The 22226-nt window shown below is 45.4% G+C and overlaps 2 protein-coding genes across 7 annotated transcripts in view; one reads left to right on the plus strand and one right to left on the minus strand.

Annotated features, from left to right (window-relative positions):
• Positions 1–447, minus strand: part of plekha8 (pleckstrin homology domain containing, family A (phosphoinositide binding specific) member 8) — a 79189-nt gene extending 78742 nt beyond the window's left edge. For 4 of the 6 annotated variants that reach the window (XM_072509370.1, XM_072509369.1, XM_072509373.1 and 1 more), the window contains exon 1: positions 303–446. In XM_072509370.1, the coding sequence (XP_072365471.1) occupies positions 303–342 (40 nt within the window). In that variant the 5' untranslated portion in view covers positions 343–446. Of the gene's footprint in view, positions 1–302 lie in introns of all 6 variants that reach the window. The other 2 variants (XM_072509371.1, XM_072509372.1) reach the window with 2 other exon arrangements.
• Positions 448–748: 301 nt separating this feature from the next.
• fkbp14 (FKBP prolyl isomerase 14) lies at positions 749–18744 on the plus strand. The gene is made up of 4 exons (XM_072509375.1): positions 749–1085; positions 4321–4469; positions 13771–13898; positions 16767–18744. Exons 1-4 carry the CDS (start codon positions 880–882, stop codon positions 16923–16925), a joined length of 642 nt encoding a protein of 213 aa, XP_072365476.1. The 5' UTR covers positions 749–879; the 3' UTR covers positions 16926–18744.
• The last annotated feature ends 3482 nt before the right edge of the window (positions 18745–22226 follow it).

Genomic DNA, 22226 nt, shown 5'->3' on the forward strand with positions numbered 1-22226 from the left:
GCGGTTTCTATTCCGATTTGCACCGCGTTCATGAACATGCCGAGATCCCGAATACACATTATACAAACACAATCACATATAATGTCCTATTGTTGCTCCAGAGGCCCCGCCACTATCTTCGGAGGCCTGTCAACTGGAGGGGGGCAGTGGGGGGTTGGGGGGGGGTCCCTTCGGTCACAAGAACGCAACCATTTCCAGGACAGGAGCGCTGAGCACCCAACCCCACCTTTTAAAAATCCAAACCAAAGTCAAACACGAAACCGAATCTCACGCTTGAAATTTAAAAAAAGAGAGCGAATTACCACTGAGATAATTGGTCCACTTATAAAGCATTCCTTCCATGGTAACTGTACAGACCCCCTGCCATTCATTCACTCAGACAGTCCCGACTGCACGGCACACCAGCCGGGCGGAACCAGGAACACCAGGAGCCGAGCGCCCAATGATTGACAGGTTAAGGAACCATTCGCCAGTGGCACTCGCTCCTCAGGTAGGCGCGTCATAGTTCCCGTAAGTAACCAATCAGAGGCATGGGGAGGCGGGCTGATTCCCTCTCCGTCTCCTCTTGCCTTCTCTGCCGCCCTGGTTAAAAGCACCAATCAGATTTGGCCGCTGGGGCTGTTGCGTCACGATCACGACGCTGAGAGGACTGGCGCGCACGCACACTACAGAACAATTCGGGAGCACGCGCGCGCGAATTTCTTTGTGACGTGGAGCAGCAGGTCCGGAGAGGGCGGGGCTCGGTCGGCATGACGTTTATGTGAGAACTCAGCGCTGGAAAGTTGCAGCTGCCACGTCTGCGCGTGTGTGGCATTGAGTGCCAGAGGCAGGCAATACAAGAAAGGGGGAATTCTACCCCAAAGAGCACTTTGGCGCACTATGTTGTCCAAGTGTCTGAACGTTTATCGAGCACTCATTTTCACCTTCGTGCTGGGCTACACCAGCTGTGCTCTGATACCGGAGCCTGAAGTGAAAATCGATGTGTTGCATAAGCCGTTCCTCTGTCACCGAAAGACTAAACTCGGTGACCGGCTACTGATACATTACGCTGGTTTCTTTGAGAATGGCACCATGTTTCATTCCAGGTAAGTCCGTGAGGTTCAAGACTTGCTAGATATTTCAGAGTTTAAAAATGTCAAAAATGATCCGAGATGCAATATGAGGAAAGCTGTTAATCGAATTCTAACAGCGAAGAAGTAATTTTCATTTATGTTGTGCCTTTCACAATCCCAGGGCGTCTGAATCTGCAATCTATTTGTACATAACAAACACCAGCGAAATGAATGACTAGGTAAGATGTTTTGGCAGGTAGAACACCAGGAAAGCTCTGTTCTTGGGGGGGGAATAGGGCCTCTCAGAATGTAACATTCCACCAGGATTACACTTTGGTGGTGTCATTCACAAAGCTGTTTACACAGCCATCACTTTTGACTATTGATCCAGTCATGTCCCATGCTTTGATGCAAAGAGTGCACTACTGAAGAAGTATGAATGATCTGTTGACCTTGAATGCTGCATTTACACCAAATGGAAGGAACTGACAGCAGGACTTAATTTCACTCATTCCAGTCGAAGACTCTGGGACCTTTTTCGTCATCTTGGAGCAGCCCAAGAGTCACCTGTACCAAATTGCCCACCAGTCACCCTGAACCAAGTTCCGTGAAGTGAAGGCACCATTGGGAAAGAAAATAAAACTCCTCACCCAAAACAAACTGGGAAAACATCACTGGCAGTGAACAGAACATGGGCCGTCCTGGTCACTTCAAGATCACATCTGGAGAAAGCATTAAGGGGCCTGAAATGTGGCGAAGCAGTGGAATATTAAAGCATTGCACCAGAATTCCTGAAATAACTAAGGCCCCTATGGTCACGGCTGGCTTATTCAGTTCACACAAGAATCTTCAGATCAACCACACTCCTAAAAATTGTCAAATGGCAAAAATCATTGCTAATTCAAAACCAGGAAAAGATCTCCCATTGACAGCCAGTTTTCAACTGATTTGACTACTTTGTGTGCTTCAAGATGTTTGAGCATCTTATCTTGCAACGCAATCTCCGGGGTATGTTGACCAAGCTGGTTACTCTAAGGGATGCATCACATATGATCAAGTACCATCACTCACCACCTACACCGAAAATGGCTTCCAAAAGAACCTGAAGACAGGCATGGTGTGACTAGACCTCACAGCTGCCTATGATAGTGTGGCATATTGGTCTGCTCTTAAAGGTGTTCAGAACACTTTGAACCTGGGTCAAGACAATTGTCGAAACACTCCTTCACAACAGAGGATTGAGTCCACCTTGGGCAAGGGAAAAGTGCAGGGAGAAGGCTAGCTAATAGACTACCACAGGGCTCAATGCTAGCCCTTACCCTGTTGACCATATTTACAAATGACCTGCCATCCCACCAGTTTGTCTATGCTGATGATGATGTCTGTTACACCCAAGCCCCTTCCTTCTACATTCCGGACCAGACCCTCAGTGAAGGTTTTACAAAGTTGATGACTCATGTTGAATCCCTTGAACCAAATCCAGTGTATTCCACCTCGACAATGCCAGTGCCAAAAGAAAATCTACACTGATGACTAGAGACTAAAGCAAGTCCCAACCCAAAATACTTAGAAACAACGTTAGTTAGGACTTTGTTCTTCTGGAAACATCTGAAGAAAATGGCAGCAAAGATCAAACTCTGAAGCAATCGACGAACCAAACTTGCTGGATCCAAGAGGGACATTACTGACCCAACACTCTGGACCTTGCCCTACCATGCTTCGCAGCACAATGGCTTCTAGTCAAACAATACATGTTTTTCTTAATTCTCATCCGGTATTTAAAATTTCTCCAGTGTCTCACCCTTCCCCCTCATTCTTTAATATCCTCCAGCCCCACAACCCTCTTGAGAGAGCTGTACTCATCTAATTCTGGCCTCTTGAGGATTCCTGATTTTAATCCACCATCATTGGCAAGTCCCCAAGCTTTGGCATTCCTTCCCTAAATCTCTAGCTCTTTTCTTCCTTTAAGATGCTCCTTAAAACCAGCCTCATTGACTAAGCTTTGGTCATCCACCCTAATATAGGTTGAGCATCCCGTATTCAAAATGCTTGGGGCCAAAAGTGTTTCTGATTCCAGAGTTTTTGGAATGCCTGTAAAATTATATTATGCGGTAACTCGCCCACCTGCCAATGGGTGAGTTACCAGTGCTAAATGGCGCCCGGCTATGGCCTCCTTGGCGAAGCCGATAGGTCCCGGGAGCCAGTTAGATCTGACATCGGCAGGGTTACTCTGCAAATCTGGTTCCCGCCCATTGTGGGAGGAATCCAGACTGAAGTTTCACAAGATTTTGTAAGATCTCGCAAGGAGTAACGACCGTTGGGGAACCCAGAAGATGCCTCTCATGGGGTCTACCGGCTGCCTCCCGCCCCAATTCTGGCAGGATGCGGCCAGTAAATTGCAGCCAATATCTTTTAATTCATGATCAAACGGAACAATTGAGAGGGATTCCCGCCTCCTCCGAGTTCTGCCTGACAAAAGTGCTCTGATTACACTTCCATGACGTACCTTAGAATGTATTTATTTTTATATGGACAGCAATGTGAGCTAATGCCCAAACGAACTGAAACACAGGCCCATAAACTTCCCAGTTCTCCAGCACCGCTTTGGGGTACCCAAAGATGCACTTGGGAATTCTTCTAGGAAGTTCCCATGCAAGGGTTTACCAGACAATTGACAGAAGCGATTTAAATCATTAACTTCAGATGGTTCTGCCAGTTTTGCCCTGATAGTTGCTCTATTTGGAAGGGGATAACAAATCACTTCTAACTCCAGAGTGATTATTTAAACACCCAGCCTCACATGGAACACCCCGTACACAAATTAGCCCCCAGTAGACCCCCCCCCCACACACACACACACAATTGCTCTCCCCCCATTGTCTGAACCACTAACATTTGAAACTTACCTTCTCCCTTTAAATTTCTCCTTTGGGGCGTCTTTTCGCTCTGCACCCCAATTATTCCATATTGATACAGCCCGGGGTGCACTACACTGCTCCTGTCTCACCCAGCCTGAGTGCGAAAGGTTGGTCGAGACAGGGAATTTGGAATTCATGGGCTTTGGAATTTCAGCATGGGTAAGTCCGTCGAGTGGAATATGTGCCGAGGAAGTTACTGGCTTAATTTCCTTCTTGGTGTTTGTTCCTTCAGTATGCATGTACCATTTGTGGTGTATTCATCATTTTTTCAACAGAACTATTGGGAAGAATCTACTTGATGAGATCTGTGGTCCCAAATTTGGATACTGAAATCATTTCTTGTATTTCAGTCGTGAGAACAATGGTGAGGCGGTTTGGTTCACACTTGGGATTAAAGAATCACTTATTGGCTGGGACAGAGGGCTACGTGAGATGTGTGCAGGAGAGAAGAGGAAACTAATCATTCCCCCAACCCTTGCATATGGGAAAGAAGGAAGAGGTATTGCATCTAGAATTAAAGATGAGTTTTTGTTGATGCAAAATATAATCTATCCATTATTTCTGCTGCATAGTCTTAATATATTTTCTGTATACTTAACCATCAGCTCAAAAAGTACTTTGCAAATGAAATATACTATATTTTACTCTATTAGATATATATTATATTACTGAAATTGTAATTTTTGGAAAACCTTGCTTAGTCAAAACGTTTGCTATTAATAATCTTTCAATGTACATGACGTTTAGTGCATTGTATTTAATATAGTTTAGGGAGCCATCTCCTAACCAACCCAGCTGATTTTGGTTGCCATTCCATAATCTAAGAAAAGCCCAACAGTTGGGGTGGGTTAGGTAAATTGGAGTGTACAGGAAATTAAAAAGCATGGAAGTTCTATAGTCCCTTGTATTGTATTTAAAAAGGCAAGCAACAGTCTCGTCAGGACTCGAGAACAACTGCTTTGTATGATGAATGTGAAATTGTTATTTTATATTTGTTGCAGTAATGTTATTAAAAAAATCTGGGTACAGTACATGCAGCATGTTTGCTAAAGCTGTGATTTGAGGTTTTGTAAAAGTAAGGTCATCTTGATTTTGCAGGGTAAGTGTTCGGCTGATAGATTTGAGAAGCATTTATTTGTCTACAGATAGCTGGCTTAATGGAATATGGTTTTGCTTTGGAGGTCCTTTGGGTGTAGATAATTTGAGAGATATTGTACTTGGTCCTGGTTAAACATATCATGGGACATCTTATGGGAGGAGACAGAAGAATGTCTTATGCTTTGGGTACAGATGATGCAACTAAGGGAAAGAGCCAGGTCTCTGTGTAGTTGCAGTTTGCCATAGATTTTAGCTGACAAGAAATGCCTTTCAGTTTCCTCCTGAAAGGTTTTCTCCAAGGTCTCTGCACAGAGAAAAGCAAGTAAAATCTGATTGGCTATTTGAACTATATTGGTTTGCTTAATTGGAATATTTAGTGGCAGATTTAGGAAGTAATTTAGACTTCCTGCTTTGATTTAAGAACTGTTAACTGTAAAGCTATTTTTTTATTTTTTATTATTCATTTACGGGATGTGGGCATCGCTAGTTAGGCCAGGATTTATTGCCCATCCCTAGTTGCCCTTCAGAATGTGGTGGTGAGTTGCCTTCTTGAACTGCTGCAGTCCTTGAGGTGTAGATATACACACTGTGCTGCTAGGGAGGGAGTTCCAGGATGTTGCCCCAACGACAGTGAAACAATGGCAATATATTTCCAAGTCGGGATAGTGAGTGACTTGGAGGGGAACCTCCAGGTGGTGGGGTTCCCAGGAATCTGCTGCTCTTGTCCTTCTAGATGGTAGTGGCCATGGGTTTGGAAGGTGCTGGCTAAGGAACCTTGGTGAGTTACTGCAGTTCACCTTGTAGATGATACACATGGCTGCCACTGTTCGTCGGTGGAGTGTTTGAATATTTGTGGAAGGGGGAGCAATCAAGTGGGCTGCTTTGTCCTGGATGGTGTCGAGCTTCTATGGAGTGTTGTTGGAGCTGCACTCATCCAGGCAAGTGGAGAGTATTCCATTACACTCCTGACTTGTGCATTATTGATGGTGGGCAGGCTTTGGGGGGTCAGGAGGTGAGTTACTTGGTGTAGGATTCCTAGCCTTTGACCTGCCCGAGTAGCCACAGTATTGATATGGATAATTCCATTTAGTTTCTGATCAATGGTAACTTCCATTGATGTGTTAATATGGTTAATTCACTGTTTAAATTTAAGTTTGTTTTAATATAAAACAATACTTAATGGTCAGTGATATCACTCCTGTGGTGCAGTCAACATTCCTGACAGTTTTACAAATTGCAAATAGTTGGGTTCTCATCCGGGATCCTAATACATGTGCTACGGTCTGCATAGGAACTGTTAACTTTTTAAAAATCTGACTTTTGTCATGTGAGAGTACCTTTAAGAAATGGGTGTTTATTACTGCGGTGATATCAGAGAGTGGGTGGAGCTGGGCTGTCTGTCAGCTTTTTACTTTTGTTTTAGGCTGTTTGCTGCAGGGTGTGTTTTAGTTTTGTTTTCAGTGGTGGAGCTGAAGCCAGACAAAGCAGGTGCACTGCTGTTCTCTCTGCCATGAAAAGACTATCTCTTGATCATTTGGTGAATTCAGAATTATAAATGTTCTCAGTAGTGAATGTAAACCTAATGTGCTTCTGTTAAAAGGTGTTTCTTTTGTCTTCTGAATGTTGTTTGGGAAGTTATTAAGGATTACTTAGTGTTGTATTCTTTGGGGGTTGTAGTTGAATTGATGGTTGCTAAGATGTTCACTGTATGTTTTAAAAAGGTTAACATGATTTCATAGAATAAACATTGTTTTGCTTTAAAAATTACTTTTCCATTTCTGCTGCGCCACACCTGTAGAGTGGGCCGTGTGCTCCCCATACCACAATCTATTAAAGGTTGTGGGTCAGGTGAACTCCATGATGCACTTTGGGGTTCTCTAAACCCTGGCCCATAACACTTTCCAGTGACCAATGCAAAGGATTGCGCAGCATGATTTCAGTTTTAAGACTTTTACTGCAACAAATAAACTAAAATACACATTGACAAAACAGTAGGCAACTAATATAGTTAACAACAGAAAAGGTAGTCCCATTAATTTTTTAACACAATTAAAAGCTCCACACCACTTTTTAAAGAATGTATTTTATTCCAAACATGTGTAAAAAAACCAGCAACATACTCCACAAACTCACAGTCCACAGTAATACAATTTTTCCACTTCCTCCGCCCCCCCCCCCCTTCTCCCGCGAGAAACAGTTCCTCAACAGTGACATCAACAGCCCCCATTGTGACTCAAATCCCTCCGCTGACCCCCCCAACTCAAATTTAATCTTTTCAAATCGGAGAAAATTATACAAGTCTCTCAGCCAGGCTGCCACCTTCGCTGGCGTATCCGACCTCCAATTTAGCAAGATCCTTCGGGCAATTAGGTGAAGGACACAACATCGGTCCCCTTCCCGTCCAGCAGCTCCGGCACTTCTGATATCCCAAACATCGCCACCATTGGGTCCGGCCTGACCTCCACCCCCACAATTTTTGATAACGCCCCAAACACCATTTCCTAGTATCGCTCCAACTTCACGCAACCCCAAAACATGTGCACATGCTTTGCCACCCCCCATCCACACATCTCGTACTCATCTGCCTCCCTTGGAAGAACCCACTCATCTACGTTCGGGTCATAGGTACCCTGTGCACCACCTTTAACTGAATCAAGCTCATTCTCGCGCAGGAGGAGGTTGAATTCGCCCTACGCATCACCTGACACCACAGTCCCCAGCCTATTTCCCCCCACCTCCTCCTCCCATATGTTCTTGATCCTCACCACCACCTGCAACCCAATCACCTGCCACACCCCCTCCCCAAAAACGCTCGCCAACCACCCTTGTATATCCCCGATCCTACCCTCTCCCAACTCATCCAGGACCAATAAGGTATACTCCAGCAACGTGGAAAACGTCCTCCACTCCTTCCACACATAGTCCCTCACCTGCATATCAATTCACTCCCCCTCGGCAACTTGAACTTCTCCCGCAACTCCTCCAGACCTGCACACTGCCTTTCCGAGTACAGGTCCCTCTCCCTCATCAGCCCCACCTCCCTCCACTTCCCACACATCTCATTCATCTCACCTGGCTTAAATCTGTGGTTCCCCCATAGTGGTGTTGACACTGACATCCCCTCCAGCTTAAAGTGTCTCCGCAGCTGATTCCACACCCTGACCATCGACTGTACCACCGTTCTTCCTTTATACTTCCCCAGGGCTAATGGCAGCAGGGCAGTCACCATAGCCCTCAGACTGGATCCCGTACAAGACCACACTTCCATCCTGGGCCTCTCTCCACCCCACCACCTCACCCTCTCCACATTCACCACCCAATAGTAGTGCAGCACGTCCAGAATCGCCAACCCCCCCCCCCCCCCCCCTTTCTACCTCTGTAGCAGGGCCGTCTTTTCCCTTGGCACCTTCCCAGCCAATATAAACTCCAAAATAACTGTCTACAACTTCTGCAGGAAGGCCAAATGGATAAAGATCGGGAGGGTCTGGAAAACAAACAGGAACCTTGGCAGCATATTCATCTTTACCACCTGCACTCTCCCTGCCAAAATCAGGTGGAATGTACTCCCATCTCTTAAAATCCCCTCTCACAATCTCCTCCACCTACATTGTCAAATTCCACCTGCGCGTCGTAGCCCATTCCCTCATCACTTGAATTCCCAAATACCTGAACCTTTCTCGAGCCGCCTTGAATGGCAAAACCCCCAAGTTGGCCCCCCACCCCGCCACATTCACCGGAAACACCTCACTCTTCCCAACATTTAACTTTTACCCCAATCCTCCAATATTCCCATGATCCGACCCATACGCTCCAGCAGGTCTGACTCCAACAACAAGTCACCTGTGTACAATGACACCCGAATCTCCCTGCTCCCCCTCCCAATCCCCTGAACCCCTAAGAGCCATCGCCAAGAGCTCAATTGCTAGCGCAAACAACAGCGGCAACCGTGGACACCACTGTCTCGTCCCCTGTGCAGTCCCCAACTCCGTAAACTCATCTCATTTGTATGTACACATGCCACCGAGGTTGCACACAACAAATGTACCCACACCACAAACTCGGACCAAACCCAACCTACGCAGGACGTCAAATAATAAATTTGTCAACCTCACCTTCTCACAAAACCCCTTGTATGCCAAAAAACCCGAATCCAGTCTCCATCCCGGCCCCTGCACTTGCCCTGAGCTAAACTTCACCTCCAGCCAATGCCAAAGATTCCTGCATGCTTCACTCCCACATTGGCAACGCTCGACTCACCACAAAGAAATCAATTCTACAGTACACCTTATATACATGTGAGAAGAAGGCAGATCCCCCTCCCCGGATTCTTAAACCTCCACGGATCAAGCATTCCCATGCATTCCATAACCCTCCTAATTCCTTCGACGTCCTCAATCTTCCCATCAACTTGGGGCTCAACCTGTCCACCCATCGCACAATTAAAATCTCCACCCATAATCAACTAGTATGTATCTAAGTCCGGGATCATTCCCAGGAAACCCTTCATAAACCCCACATCATCCCAATTCGGTGCATATATGTTGACTAGCAACAGTGGTGGCCCCTCCAACACCCCACTCACTATTACATATCTACCCTCTGGGTCCCGCACTTCCTTGGCCCCACAAATACCGTCCTTTTGTTCAACAAAATGCCCCCCCGTGACTTTGAGTCAATCCCGAGTGAAATACTTGTCATACCCATCCCTTCCTCAACCTAACCTGATCCTTCAACCGGAGGTGCGTCTCCTGTAAAATGATCACCTCTGCCTTCAAACACCTCAAGTGTGCAAACACCCGAGATCTCTTAATCAGCTCCACATTACAATTCTTACCGGAGGCTTGCGCCTCCACTCCCCCCTACTATCCGCCGTCATCCCCTCCGGCTCCACTTCCTCTAATACTACCCTAAACCGGGTCCATCCAAGATAGTCCCCCTCTCCACCCAAGACCACACTCAGTCTCCAACTCTGCCATGTCGCGATCCTGCCTCCCCCTCCTCTCTCTCTCTCTCTCTCTCCACCCCCCACCCCTAGCCACCTCTCACGGCCTCCTCCATCACTTCACCTCCGTTCACCAGCATTACGTGCCAACGTGGCAGCTCCCGGCCGAAGGCCCCCCAACACACCCCTCCCCCTACAAGTCCCTCCTTAGCCTGAGCAAACGCCGCCCTACCCACGTGAATGCCCCTCCTTCGGCAACCCCACCCAACGTGCCCCATATACACCCCTTACTCATAAAGAAAGAACACGCAAAATCGCTTCTCCTGAAGGAAAGGCACCACAAATGAGGAGATGGGGTAGTTACCCCTTTACAAACTTATAACTCTCCCAAAGAAAAAGAAACACCCTCGAGCAACACACAATAGCCATAACATCCAACCTTTGCAGATATAGCTCCTCCATCTCACACCAACTCTCAGTTTTCCACAGTTTATGGTCTCTTATAAAGTCTTTGGCCTTTTCTGGCGTTAACACTCCAGGCCTTCAAATATGACCCACAGTTTCGCCGGCTACATCACCCCAAACCGACAACGCCGCCTTGACCCTGTTGAATGCAGCACGCCTCTTTACCAGCTCCACACCAATGTCCTGGTATATTTGGACATGATTCCCCACCCATTCACAGTCCTGCTTCTTCCTGGCCAACCTTTGAATCTTCTCCTTCTCCATGAACTTGTGCAACCGCACAATCACCACCCGCATGGCTCCCCCACTCTCGACTTCTGTGTTTGGAGATCTGTGGGGCCTGCCCACCTCTGGGGCCTTGTCCAGCACCCTCTCCTCCACCAACCCGGCCAGCATCCTGAACGCATATTTTGTGGCGCCCGTTCCCTCCACACCCTCTGGCAGACCCACAATTCACAGGTTCTGCCGCCTTGAACTGCTCTCCTGCTCCTCGACCTTCACTCTCCGTGACTTACATAGGTTCCCCAGGATCCCCACCTCCACCTCCAGGGCACATCCGATTGCTCTGGTTGGGCACCACCTTCTCCGCCTCACATATCGTCACCCCTTGTGCTTCAAGGCACTTCTCTACACAGTCCATCAATCCTCACAGAGGTTCTACTACTTCCTCAATGGCCATCAACCAGTCGCCATGCATCTCCTTCCTTTGGCAAAATTCTTCCTTGATGAAAGACATCAACTTCTCCATCTGGGACATTCCCACTAATAATGACCCTTCCCCCTCCGCCATTTTCACATTTGTTGCTGCGCCACAGGTCATCTCCAATTCCTTATCCTGGTCCTTAACTGTTTTTTGCGGGGTCCGGTAACTAGTACACAAGCCAGTCTTGGGGAGAACCTCTCCCTCTGTACCACCTTCCTGCCGGAGCTACCCCACTAACGGGTATAAAGTGCCCTCACCAATGCGTTTGAGCCAAAGCTGCCCTGTGTGCGACCACTCACTACATCGATGCCAACTGAAGTCTTCAGTTGGCAACTAATAAACACACTCCCAGCAGAGATAAAATCCCAAGCTCCTGCTGACTTCAACAGAATCCATTCTCCCTTCCCAATCAAAATGAACCTTCTAGTGTCCTTTTTAAAACAGTGCCTTCACTCAACCTTCTGAGCATAATCAAATGGACTGCAGTAGTAAGGCACCCTCTTTGCCTCTTCACCTTCGCCAGAACTCTACCCGGTGGTTAATTCTTGGTAGTTCATCTGTTTCCCCAGCAGCACCTATTTTTAGCCTTCCCCAAATCCCTCTCTGTCTGACTGACAGACAGAGTCTATGAGCAGCAAGACTAGCTGTCACCTCCTCTTGTGATGAGGTGTTAAAACGTGAATCTTACTTTTCAATATGCTTTGACCTGGGCCTCTGTTCCCATGACAACCAGGTCACTTTGTCTCTGGTAGAATTTTGTATGCAGTCATAGTTCTCATTGCACAGTGGTTAGCACTGTTGCTTCACAGAGCCAGGGGCCCGGGTTCAATTCCCAGCTTGGATCATTGTCTGTTCGGAGTCTGCACATTCTCCCTGTGTCTGTGTGGGCTTCCTCCGGGTGCTCCGGTTTCCTCCCATAAGTGCTTGTCAGGTGAATTGGACATTCTGAATTCTCCCTCATTGTACCCGAATAGGCGCCGGAGTATGGCGACTAGGAGATTTTCACAGTAACTTTTATTAGTGACACTAATAAAGATATTATTATCCAGGACATGCTGCCTCATTTTAAATTAAACGCACTTGAAACATAGCCATCTTATAAGATCACGCATTTGTAACATTTGACGTAACAGAGACGCTACATGCTTCAGGAAAGTTATTCTGCAGTTTTGAGTTCTCATTGCTGTTCATGTGGATATTGTATATAAGGAGCAAACCTAGATGTGTTTGTATAGATTTTTAATATTACAACCAAAATATCCTGCATGTACCTTTTTCATCTTTTTCAACTAATGTACTGAACAATTGCTAATATGAACAGCGTTAATGTTTTTACTATTCAATTACTAACCATTCCATGCTCTTTGTTTGGTTAACAGCTAACACGGTTGTGCATATTCAATGCATGTCCTTGAATTGAAATCTCCGTTACCCAGTGACATTTGCATGCTGATTTGGCTGTTGTCAGTTTTACTTTCTGGTAAGGTTGGCTGCGAGTGAGTGAAAGGGAATAATTCCACCCGTTCATAATAATGTATAATGATTGTATATCACAAAGTAGTCAATCTGGCAAGATCTGGATCTGTCCGATAGTTTGTATGTGATGATAGTACTACTCTGTGATGTACTACTTTGGAATTTCAGTCTCATTGAAACTCCTGTTACCTCTTTACCTTCAACAGCTGAGACACACAACCTCTAGATGCCAGTGTATGTTAAGAATATGAAGGACTGTTAAGACAAGATAAATTATGAATATCAAAAACATTAAGCTTCACTGCAATCCTTTCGGAGTTCTTGAACCGTACCAATTCACATTGGCAAGATTCACAATTGAAAAATAGCCATTGGAAAGTGGTACTCCCAGGGCCCAGCAAGGAGTCAATAGCCTCAAAAACTTTAATCATTGCGATATCCTGCCCCTGAACTCCCATGTCACAAGTGACAATCCTGGGAACTCCCAATTCAGTGGAGTCTGCAAAATGTGGCAGAGGTTGACTTCCGCGGTAATATTAACGGGTCTCCCCGGCCCGAAGTTTAGATCCAGCGTATAAACTTTTTTAATTAAATGAGTTTGACCAATTTTAATCCTGTTACCAATGAACAATATAAAACCTCCCCCAATTCAGCAATAAATTGACCATCTCACCAATAGCAGCTGGTGAGCCAAACGGAAAAATGATACAGGGGGTGCACTCGTGCTATTGGGGCAGAGTGGAGGAAACTGTTCTCCATATCTAGGCACGCTGTATCTCTTGGGAGTGCTGGGACTGACTCTGGGTGCCCAAAACCTTAAGTGTTCCATTTGTCACAAAATTCCTGAAAGTGAGTAAATAGCATTAACAATTTAATTGTGTATAGTATAAGGTTGACATCAAAATGTATCCCTACGTTTTAGCCTGATTCTAAGTATATCTTGATGTTTATGTGAATCACACGACTAGTGAATACCTCCTAATTAGCTGGGCTTTATTTGGCAGAAATGGTGAGATGGAACTGATCATTTTTCAAAGAGTTCCAGTAAAATCATAACAGTGTTTAATTTTGAATGCAAGTATTCCATTTCTCAACTAAAATAAATATATATTGCAGGAAAAATTCCACCTGAAAGCACTTTGACATTTGAAATTGAACTGTTTGAGATCAAACATGGACCACGATCTCATGACTCATTCCAGGAGATGGACCTCAATGATGATTGGAAGTTGTCCAGACGTGAGGTAAGACTATTTTTTTAATTTATAGATAAATATTCTCTACTCTCCAGATTAAAATTAAGGCCATGAATCTAAAACCAAGAAAGATCAATTATAATATTGAATTCAGTATAAAATCATGTTCAGAAAGCAAAAACGAAAGAAAGATCAAGAAGGCACTTAAAATATTTTTTAAAGGCCAGGGGGTGATAGAGGCTGATGCTTTAGCCTTTGCCTCCCTAGTAGCCCAGAGACAGATCTTATTGGCATTGAGGGACTCTGAACCCCCAAAACAGGGGGTATGGGTCAGTGACATGGTTGGGTTTCTCAGGCTTGAGAAGACCAAGTTCGCCCTGAGTGGATCGATTTCGATGGCAGCCATTCATCGACTTCTTTGGGGAAAATTAAACTGTCAGCAGTGGGGGAGGGGGGGTGTAAAAGGAAAGAGGGAGGCATGGGGGAATGGATGAGTTGGGAAATAGTTAGTAGGAAAGGGGGATTGGAGAATTGTGTATGTAAGCCATGTTGGCTGGGTTTGGTTGTTGGTTGGGTGGTGTTATTTACTTTGTTGTTGTTCTTGAAAATTGTTTAGATTATATATGCCTAAATAAAATATTTTTTAAAAAAATATTTTTAAAAAATATATACAATTTTTAATTAAAATTGCAACAAAAATTAAATTTTGCAGGAGTCTGATCCTATATTTTTAAATTAAATTTAAGACCATAGAAGTTGTTTGGTAGAATTAAGACTCCTCACCACAACAAAAAATCAACAAATTAAATCAATTATTTGTGAATGCACCAGTCTTCGCAGGTTCATGCATTTCATGTGTTTCAATGTCAAATCTATCAATGAGGTACTGTTGTAGCAAAACGTGTGGAGAACAAGGAAAATCAGACAGCAGCTTCCTAATTTCTGCCTTTAACTGTGCATGTGCAGCAGCCACACATTTTTGTCCGATTTACTCCAAAGTAATGGTGAATACTCGTTCTCTAACGTTTTCTCCTATCACAAAATCCAAGTTAGTAGGTTCTTTGCCAATCTTTTTTCATAACTGGTGCTCAGCCTTTCAAATCTCTTGTTTCTGCCTCGGTATTTTTGTTCAGTTTGACTTTATTTTCTATTATTGACTTCAGCTCTGTCATACTCCTTGTTTCTAAGTTTAATTTTAATTTCAGGACTCACTGAAGGAACTGCTTTTCCTCCATTTCAATTTCTTCTTTGTGAGAATATATCTCCATCTGTCCCCTTACTGTTTTGTGCTTCAGCATTTTCCATTGTATCTGTACTAACTTAATCTGCTAACGTTTTTCATTCCAGTTTATTTGGACTAATTCCCTTTTTTAATTTAAAGTGGTTTATCAAAGTACTTTGGCATCTGTCCTTCAGTTTTTTTTATCTTGAACCTAATAATATTGTGGTCACTGTTTGCTTGATGCTTCCCTGCTCTTGCATTGACTTCTTGTCTCATTTCATTCTGAGAACTAGGCCCATTCCATGATTTGTTGGATTCAAAACATATTGTTCATGCAGCAATTTAACTGTAAATTGGCAATATTTAATATTGGTGGACATATTCTGGCAATTTTTAACTAACTGTCCTCTTTCCTCCATTATATTGTTGATTATTCGGATGGGTATAAAATACCTTCAGAGTTTCCCATAATAAACAACTAGAGAATATCAGCCTGAATTTTTAAGTTGAGGTGGGCTCAGCCTCCGCCATCCGTGGAGTCGACAGGCAACACATCCCAGGCAACTCCATCAGTCCTGATGCCATAATATACTCTAACGAGTGTTGATAAGGCAGGACTTCCACCCTCGTGGGAGCAAGCCCCGCCTTTGAGAACTGCCAGCCAATCTGATTGGCCAGAAGCTCTCCAGGGCCACCAGGCACAGCACTGCAGTGGCCAGAAGAGGCACTGCAGGAAGCTGCCCAGGACTAATTCCTGGAACCTGGAGGAGAGGTAAGTGGCAGGAGTCCCAGGGTGGGGAAGGTGAGAATACTTGGGGGGTCATGATATAGGGTGATCGGAGTCTCGGGCATAGCCGGGGGGGGGGGAGGCAGCCAAGCAGAGGTTGGTTGGTCTGGAGGTCACCGGGCCTTAAGTGAGGGATGCCACTAGTCAGAAGGAGCCTTCTAATGGAGGAACCCTTCACCCCCACTGCCTGCAATAGAACACTTTTTTGTTGTTTTGAAATGGTCACTTAAGGGCCTCCACCAGGCACATCAGGGATCACCATGCACACACACACACATTTACCCAACCAGAATATATATATATATTTTTTTTTTTTGGGCTAGTATAGACTAGTTTGGAGGGACCTTGGGCACGGGCGAGGGCTCCCGCTGCCGAAGAGCCGAGACAGGGGGTTGAAGCCGGGCGACGTTAAAGAGATGGGGACTGGGGCGGGAAAGTTGGGGGGGGGGGGTTCTTTCGGATCCGGATTTGTAAATTGCCGGTCTCTATTCCAGCCCGATATTTAATCGGCTTTCGTTGTCGAATAGCCGGCAGAGGGGATGCCCCCCTCCCCCAGTGCGGTTACTGTGTCCCCGCCCTGCCAGCCATGATACCCACCCTCACCCCTGCTGAATCTTCTCACCCCCCACCCCCCTCCCTCCCGACTGCGAGGTCAACCAGAATATTTTTTAAATAACTTGATAAATATTGCTCAATAGGGAAGGTCTTGCAATAAGTAAAGCGTGTGAATGTGGATGCTTAATATTTTGTATTATATACCCATTTAAATATATATATCTTAAATTTTAATTCAATTTCCATTTTCCAAGTATTGCAATTTTTTAAGCTATAAACCATGAACACTTTATGTATGCCTTTAAATGTTAGTTTTTTTCTTTATTAATCCTGGGCTATCTTTGCAAATTAGGTGAAAGATTATCTCCGCAGAGAATTCGACAAATATGGAGTTGCACAAAATGACACCCAACAGGAATCGATGGTGAATGACATCTTTACAAATGAAGATGAAGACGAAGATGGATATATTTCTGCCAGGGAATTTACATATAAACATGATGAGCTGTAAATTAATTAATGGCTCTGTTCACTACCAGCACATAAGGACTTCTGCATTTGTGATTTCAAAGGATATTTCTAAAAAGGAAAAAAATAATAATCACTCCATTGAAAAGTAAGCCTGATATGAAGTCCATTTTCAAAAGTTTTTAAAATCAAACCTGACGTTATAAAAAGTGATTGGAGAAATTGTTCATTGGACATTTACCTCCCATTTTGAATGTTTTACCATAGACATTCACTCAATAAGCGTGAGCATTTCTGTGGACATTAACACCAATCATAATTGTGTGACAGTCATTGAGAGAAGGGACTATGGAATCATAAGCCCACTACTGATTGTTCATGTTAATTTTGAAAAGGGGCACTGTGTCCTTTTCAATTGTGCATTGCTGAAGTCGCATTTTATGCACCCAGCTGTGTGTTTATGGAATTGAAAACGGGGGGTTCGATGAACAAAATGTTAATCCAGTCCGTGCTTTAACAGTGAGCTGCACAGGCCATTTAATTTTTTGTCATTGGAATTTTTTCACATTAAAGCACTGCAAGAGTATATTTAAATATGTTCAAGAAGAGCTTTTTTACAGTAGAAAATATCTAAAACAAGTTTCCCACTTATGATTTTACCTCATCCCCACCCTGCCACGAGTACAAAATTCAGTTGGAGTAACCTTTTGTCTTTCTGTCTTATGAATATAATTTAATACACTTCCATGTGTTAAATCTTGCCAAGATAATTAATTACAGATGGGGAAGATAATTTGGCGAACTTAATTCATCCACTCGGGGAGAACCTCTAGTCCACCAAATGTCACACTCAACTTTTTTCTCAGTGCCTTGACTGCACGTGTTTCTCGCTTAATGCAAAGGACTTCTAGAAAAGCAGTCCTAAATTTATCTTTTATTTGTTTGAATACATGTCCCATTGTCCTGCTCTCTCAACTTAAAATAATATCTAGTTTAATCTTATTTTATTTTTATACTTCTAGGATTACCTCTTAGACGTCTCCTTTCCGGCTGCAAATTTTAGTCATTCCTATTAATTCAGACCTTTTGCACTACTCTTGGAACCTTTCCCCACACCACCTCCAGCACTTGGATGTCTCGCATGTCTCAGCAACTTGATTTGTATACAGTGCTTAAAAGTGTGGTCTGAATAGAGTACTGCACAGTTTGGACATATTTTTCTGACTAATATTGTCTGTATCGATCAATGTTCTGTTGGCTTTGTTGATTTATGCTCTGCATTGGTTGGATCGGTTGTATTGGTTGGATCGGTTACATGTCAAATCTATAAACTTCATCCGTACCTATTTTTAAAAATTCACAGATTACTTATGCCACCTACTTTTACCTTTCCTACATCAAGCAAGGTTTGCTACTGCTGTGAAAACCAGATTCGACAAGCACTTTGCATGAAATTGTACCTACAGACCTTTTAAAACTGTCATTTAGAGTAAACAATTAATAGCTCATAGATGTGATAATTAGGCTGCAATAATGTGGTTTAAAATTCTGTCCACATGGCAGTAGTGTCACCAAGCCAATACTTGATCCAGGAAGGTTTGCAGTACTCTAGAATGCTCTTGGTAATTGACCAGCTAGTGTAATTCATTGATGGAGCCAAGAATGTTATAGCTCACAGGGGACTGGAACCCTTTTCTCAAATGACTGCAAATTATCTAGTAGATTGAAGCCCATGAACAGAAACTCTACTCAAGTCGATTTCTCAGTTGTTTGGTTTGGAAACACCTTGTGGCTTTCCACATGTGATAGAACAAAACTACTCAGCTTTTTGCAATCTAATTAAATTCACTTATCTTTATTAATTTCTGCTAACTACAATCCTTAATTATACTGTATAACGTTGTAGCTTCAAAAGAGAACTACAGTCATGTCTATGGTTTCTTCCAGCTTTTTAAATAGAACAAAGACAGGGACCAGGATTCTCGGTTTGGGAGACTGTGTTCTGAATTGCACCAGTTTTACAATCCCCTTGTATTCGTAAAGCAAGATGCAATTCTGTAACCCTTGCCATGCAATTTTTGCATGGTGTGGAATATGAGGGAATTCATGGAGGAGTCCAGATATCAGGCCACCACCTTGAGCGGGCAGCCCAATAGCAGAGTCTCGTGGCCGGCACCCTCCCTCCCCGTACCACAGCAGACCCCGCCCCTGGATTGCCTGGGTTCCCCCTACCCCACGTGGGTGACCACACCCCCCCCCCCTTCCCGGACCCCTGCATTGGAGGACCCACCAAAGGGACCCCTCTAGTAGGGGCACTCTCCATAGGGAACCCTCCACAGAACACCACACATACAGAACCCCTCCCACACACACACACAGACCCCTGTCTGGAAGCCTGAGAGCAGTCCAGACAGGGCTGTGGGAAGCATTATAGCTGTAACACTTATCTGCATCTGGTTCATTCAGTAGTGGTTTGTGATTGACAGTTCAAAAAAAATCAAAGGGGTAAGTGCAGTGAAATCACACGCTTGACTGATTGGAATGCACTTAGGGCAACTTACAACTCTGATGTGGGAAATAGAACATAGAACAACACAGTACAGGCCCTTCAGCCCACTATGTTGTGCCGACCATATATCCTAATCTAAGATCAACCTAACCTACACCCCTTTAATTTACTGCTCTCCATGTGCTTGTCTAAGAGTCGCTTAAATGCCCCTAATGACTCTGACTCCAACACCTCTGCTGGCAGTGCATTCCACACACCCACCACTCTGTGTAAAGAACCTACTCTGACATCTCCCCTATATCCTCCTCCAATCACCGTAAAATTATGTCCCCTCATGACAGCCATTTCCACCCTAGGGAAAAGTCTCTGGCTATCCACTCTATCCATGCCTCTCATCACCTTGTACACCTCTATCAAGCCACCTCTCTGCCTTCTTCGCTCTAGTGCGAAAAGCCCTAGCTCCCTCAACCTTTCTTCACAAGACATGCCCTCCAGTCCAGGCAGCATCCTGGTAAATCTCCTTTGTGCTCTCTCCAAAGCATCCACATCCTCCCTATAATGAGGCGACCAGAACTGGACATTATTCCAAATGTGGTCTAACTAGAGTTTTATAAAGCTGCAGCAAAACCTCGCGACTCTTCAACTCAATCCCCCTGTTAATGAAGCCAGCACACCATACGCCTTCTTAACAACCCTATCAACCTGGGTGGCATCTTTGAGGGATCTATGTACGTGGACCCCAAGATCCCTCTGTTCCTCCACATTTCCAAGAATCCTGCCTTTAACCATGTATTCAGCATTCAAATTCGACCTTCCAAAATGAATCACTTCACATTTATAAATCTTTAGAAACATTGGGGTTTCAGCACTTAGGCCACTGAAGCGTGAAGGGAGATGAATGGATCAAAGCAGCAGATATTAGTTGTCAATCACAAACTACTATTCCAAAGCCTTGAATAGATTGCAGACAGTGAATCTGTGGAACCAGAGGCAGGCACAGCTGCTTGCATTGCAGGAATGAACATGGGGAGCAGTTTGGCAGCTATAATGCTTACCATAGCCCCTGTCTGGACTGCTCTCTTGCTTCCAGACAGGGCCATTTTACTGGGTGCGGGTGGTCTCTCTGTGGGAGGGGGGTCTGTGTCAGGAGTTCCTTTAGACCCCAGGGGGGGTCCCCATATTACAGGGGCCCCCCCTATTACAGGGACTCCTTGGAGTGGGGGCGGGGTGGGTCGGGTCACTCCCATACTTCAAGGTTGGAGGCGTGGGGGTGCTCAGGCAATCCGGATTTGGGGGCTCCTGTGCAGGGAGGGGTTGCAGCTGATTTGTGGGGGATGGGGGGGAATGGCCTCGGATGATCTCTACAATCGTGACCCTGGTGTGATTGCACCTTTGGCCTACCATGTCAGGGCCATGATTGTAGAGAACACAAGTGAACCTCGCCCATGCGATTCCCGGCTGTGGAGACCAAAGAATCATGGGAGGGCGGAGCATAAGACGCCGGGCTTGCTAAATAAATCCAAATCGGTCTTTTCGACTCATTTGCATTTATTTCCATGCTCCTGCTGGCTTCGGCATGGAACTCGTTCACGCTGCCAGCAAGGGGTCGGAGCATGGCATTTGAGTTGGCGTCCAGCACTGATCATGATTTTTGCCCCAATGCCCTATTCTCTGGCCCATTGGAGATGCATTCCGGGCATCCCAGGACGGAGATGGCAACGGCATTTTCGGGGCTTTAAGCCCGGTCCCAGGGTCCGCGGAGGCGGCAGAAGCAGGGAGAAGGCACGGAGGAGGCACAGTGAAGACACAGGAGGAAAAAAAGAACAAAGAAAAATGTTGAGGGTGAGCAAGAAAACGGCCGGAAAATAAACAGCTGGAGGTCCGTCGGGGAGTGGAAAGGTCACCGCGGGATCACCAGGAAAAATGGAGGCTGGAGCACTAGGGAAGGCCGCACTGCTTACGGCTGAAGAAATAACTAAGGTGATGGCTGCGGAATTTGAAAAGCAGTTGGCGCAGATTGCGAAATGCATGGAGACGGTGAGGAAGGAGATTAGGGAGGTTTTGACTGTGCTGGTGGAGGAGGTGGTTTCCCCGGTGAGGACGGAGGTGGCGAGCGCAGTGGCGGAGGTGCAAGAGCAAGGGGAGGCGCTGAAGGAAATGGAGACGACGTTATTGCAGCACGGTGATCAACTTGCCTCAATGGGGAAAGAGATGCGGAAGGTGATGGATACTAACAAGGATCTGCGAGGAAAAATGGAAGACCTGGAAAACGGATCCAGGCGACAGAATTTGAGGATTGTGGGGCTGCCCGAAGGAGTTGAAGGACCGAAGCCGACTGAGTATTTTGCCGCGATGCTGGCAAAACTATTGGGGGAGGGGGAGCATCCCTCCCGATATGACCTGGATCGGGCTCATCGGTTGTGGAGGCCTGTACCAAAGGCGAGTGAGCCGCCAAGGGCAGTGACTCTGTGCTTCCGTAGGTACAGGGTGAAGGAGAAGGTCCTGAGCTGGGCCAAGCAGAAGCAGGTGGTGCAGTGGGCTGGAGCTGGTATACGTGTTTACCAGGAATTTACAGTAGAGCTGGCAAGGAGGTGGGCTGCCTTCAACTGGGTGAAGAGGGCACTGTACATTAGCAAGGTGCGGCGCGGCATTGTATATCCAGCGAAGCTGAGGGTGACTTACAAGCTCAGGGACTTTTATTTTGGAACGGCGGAAGCAGCGGAGGAGTTTGCGAAAGCAGAAGGAATGTGGCAGAACTGAGAAATTGGGGAATGGCCATGTGCCGATGTAACCTCATGATTGTATTTTCTTCTTTTTTGTATCACTGCGCGCGGG

This window comes from Scyliorhinus torazame, chromosome 6 (assembly GCF_047496885.1).
Source record: "Scyliorhinus torazame isolate Kashiwa2021f chromosome 6, sScyTor2.1, whole genome shotgun sequence".
In the NCBI taxonomy this organism is placed as follows: domain Eukaryota; kingdom Metazoa; phylum Chordata; class Chondrichthyes; order Carcharhiniformes; family Scyliorhinidae; genus Scyliorhinus; species Scyliorhinus torazame.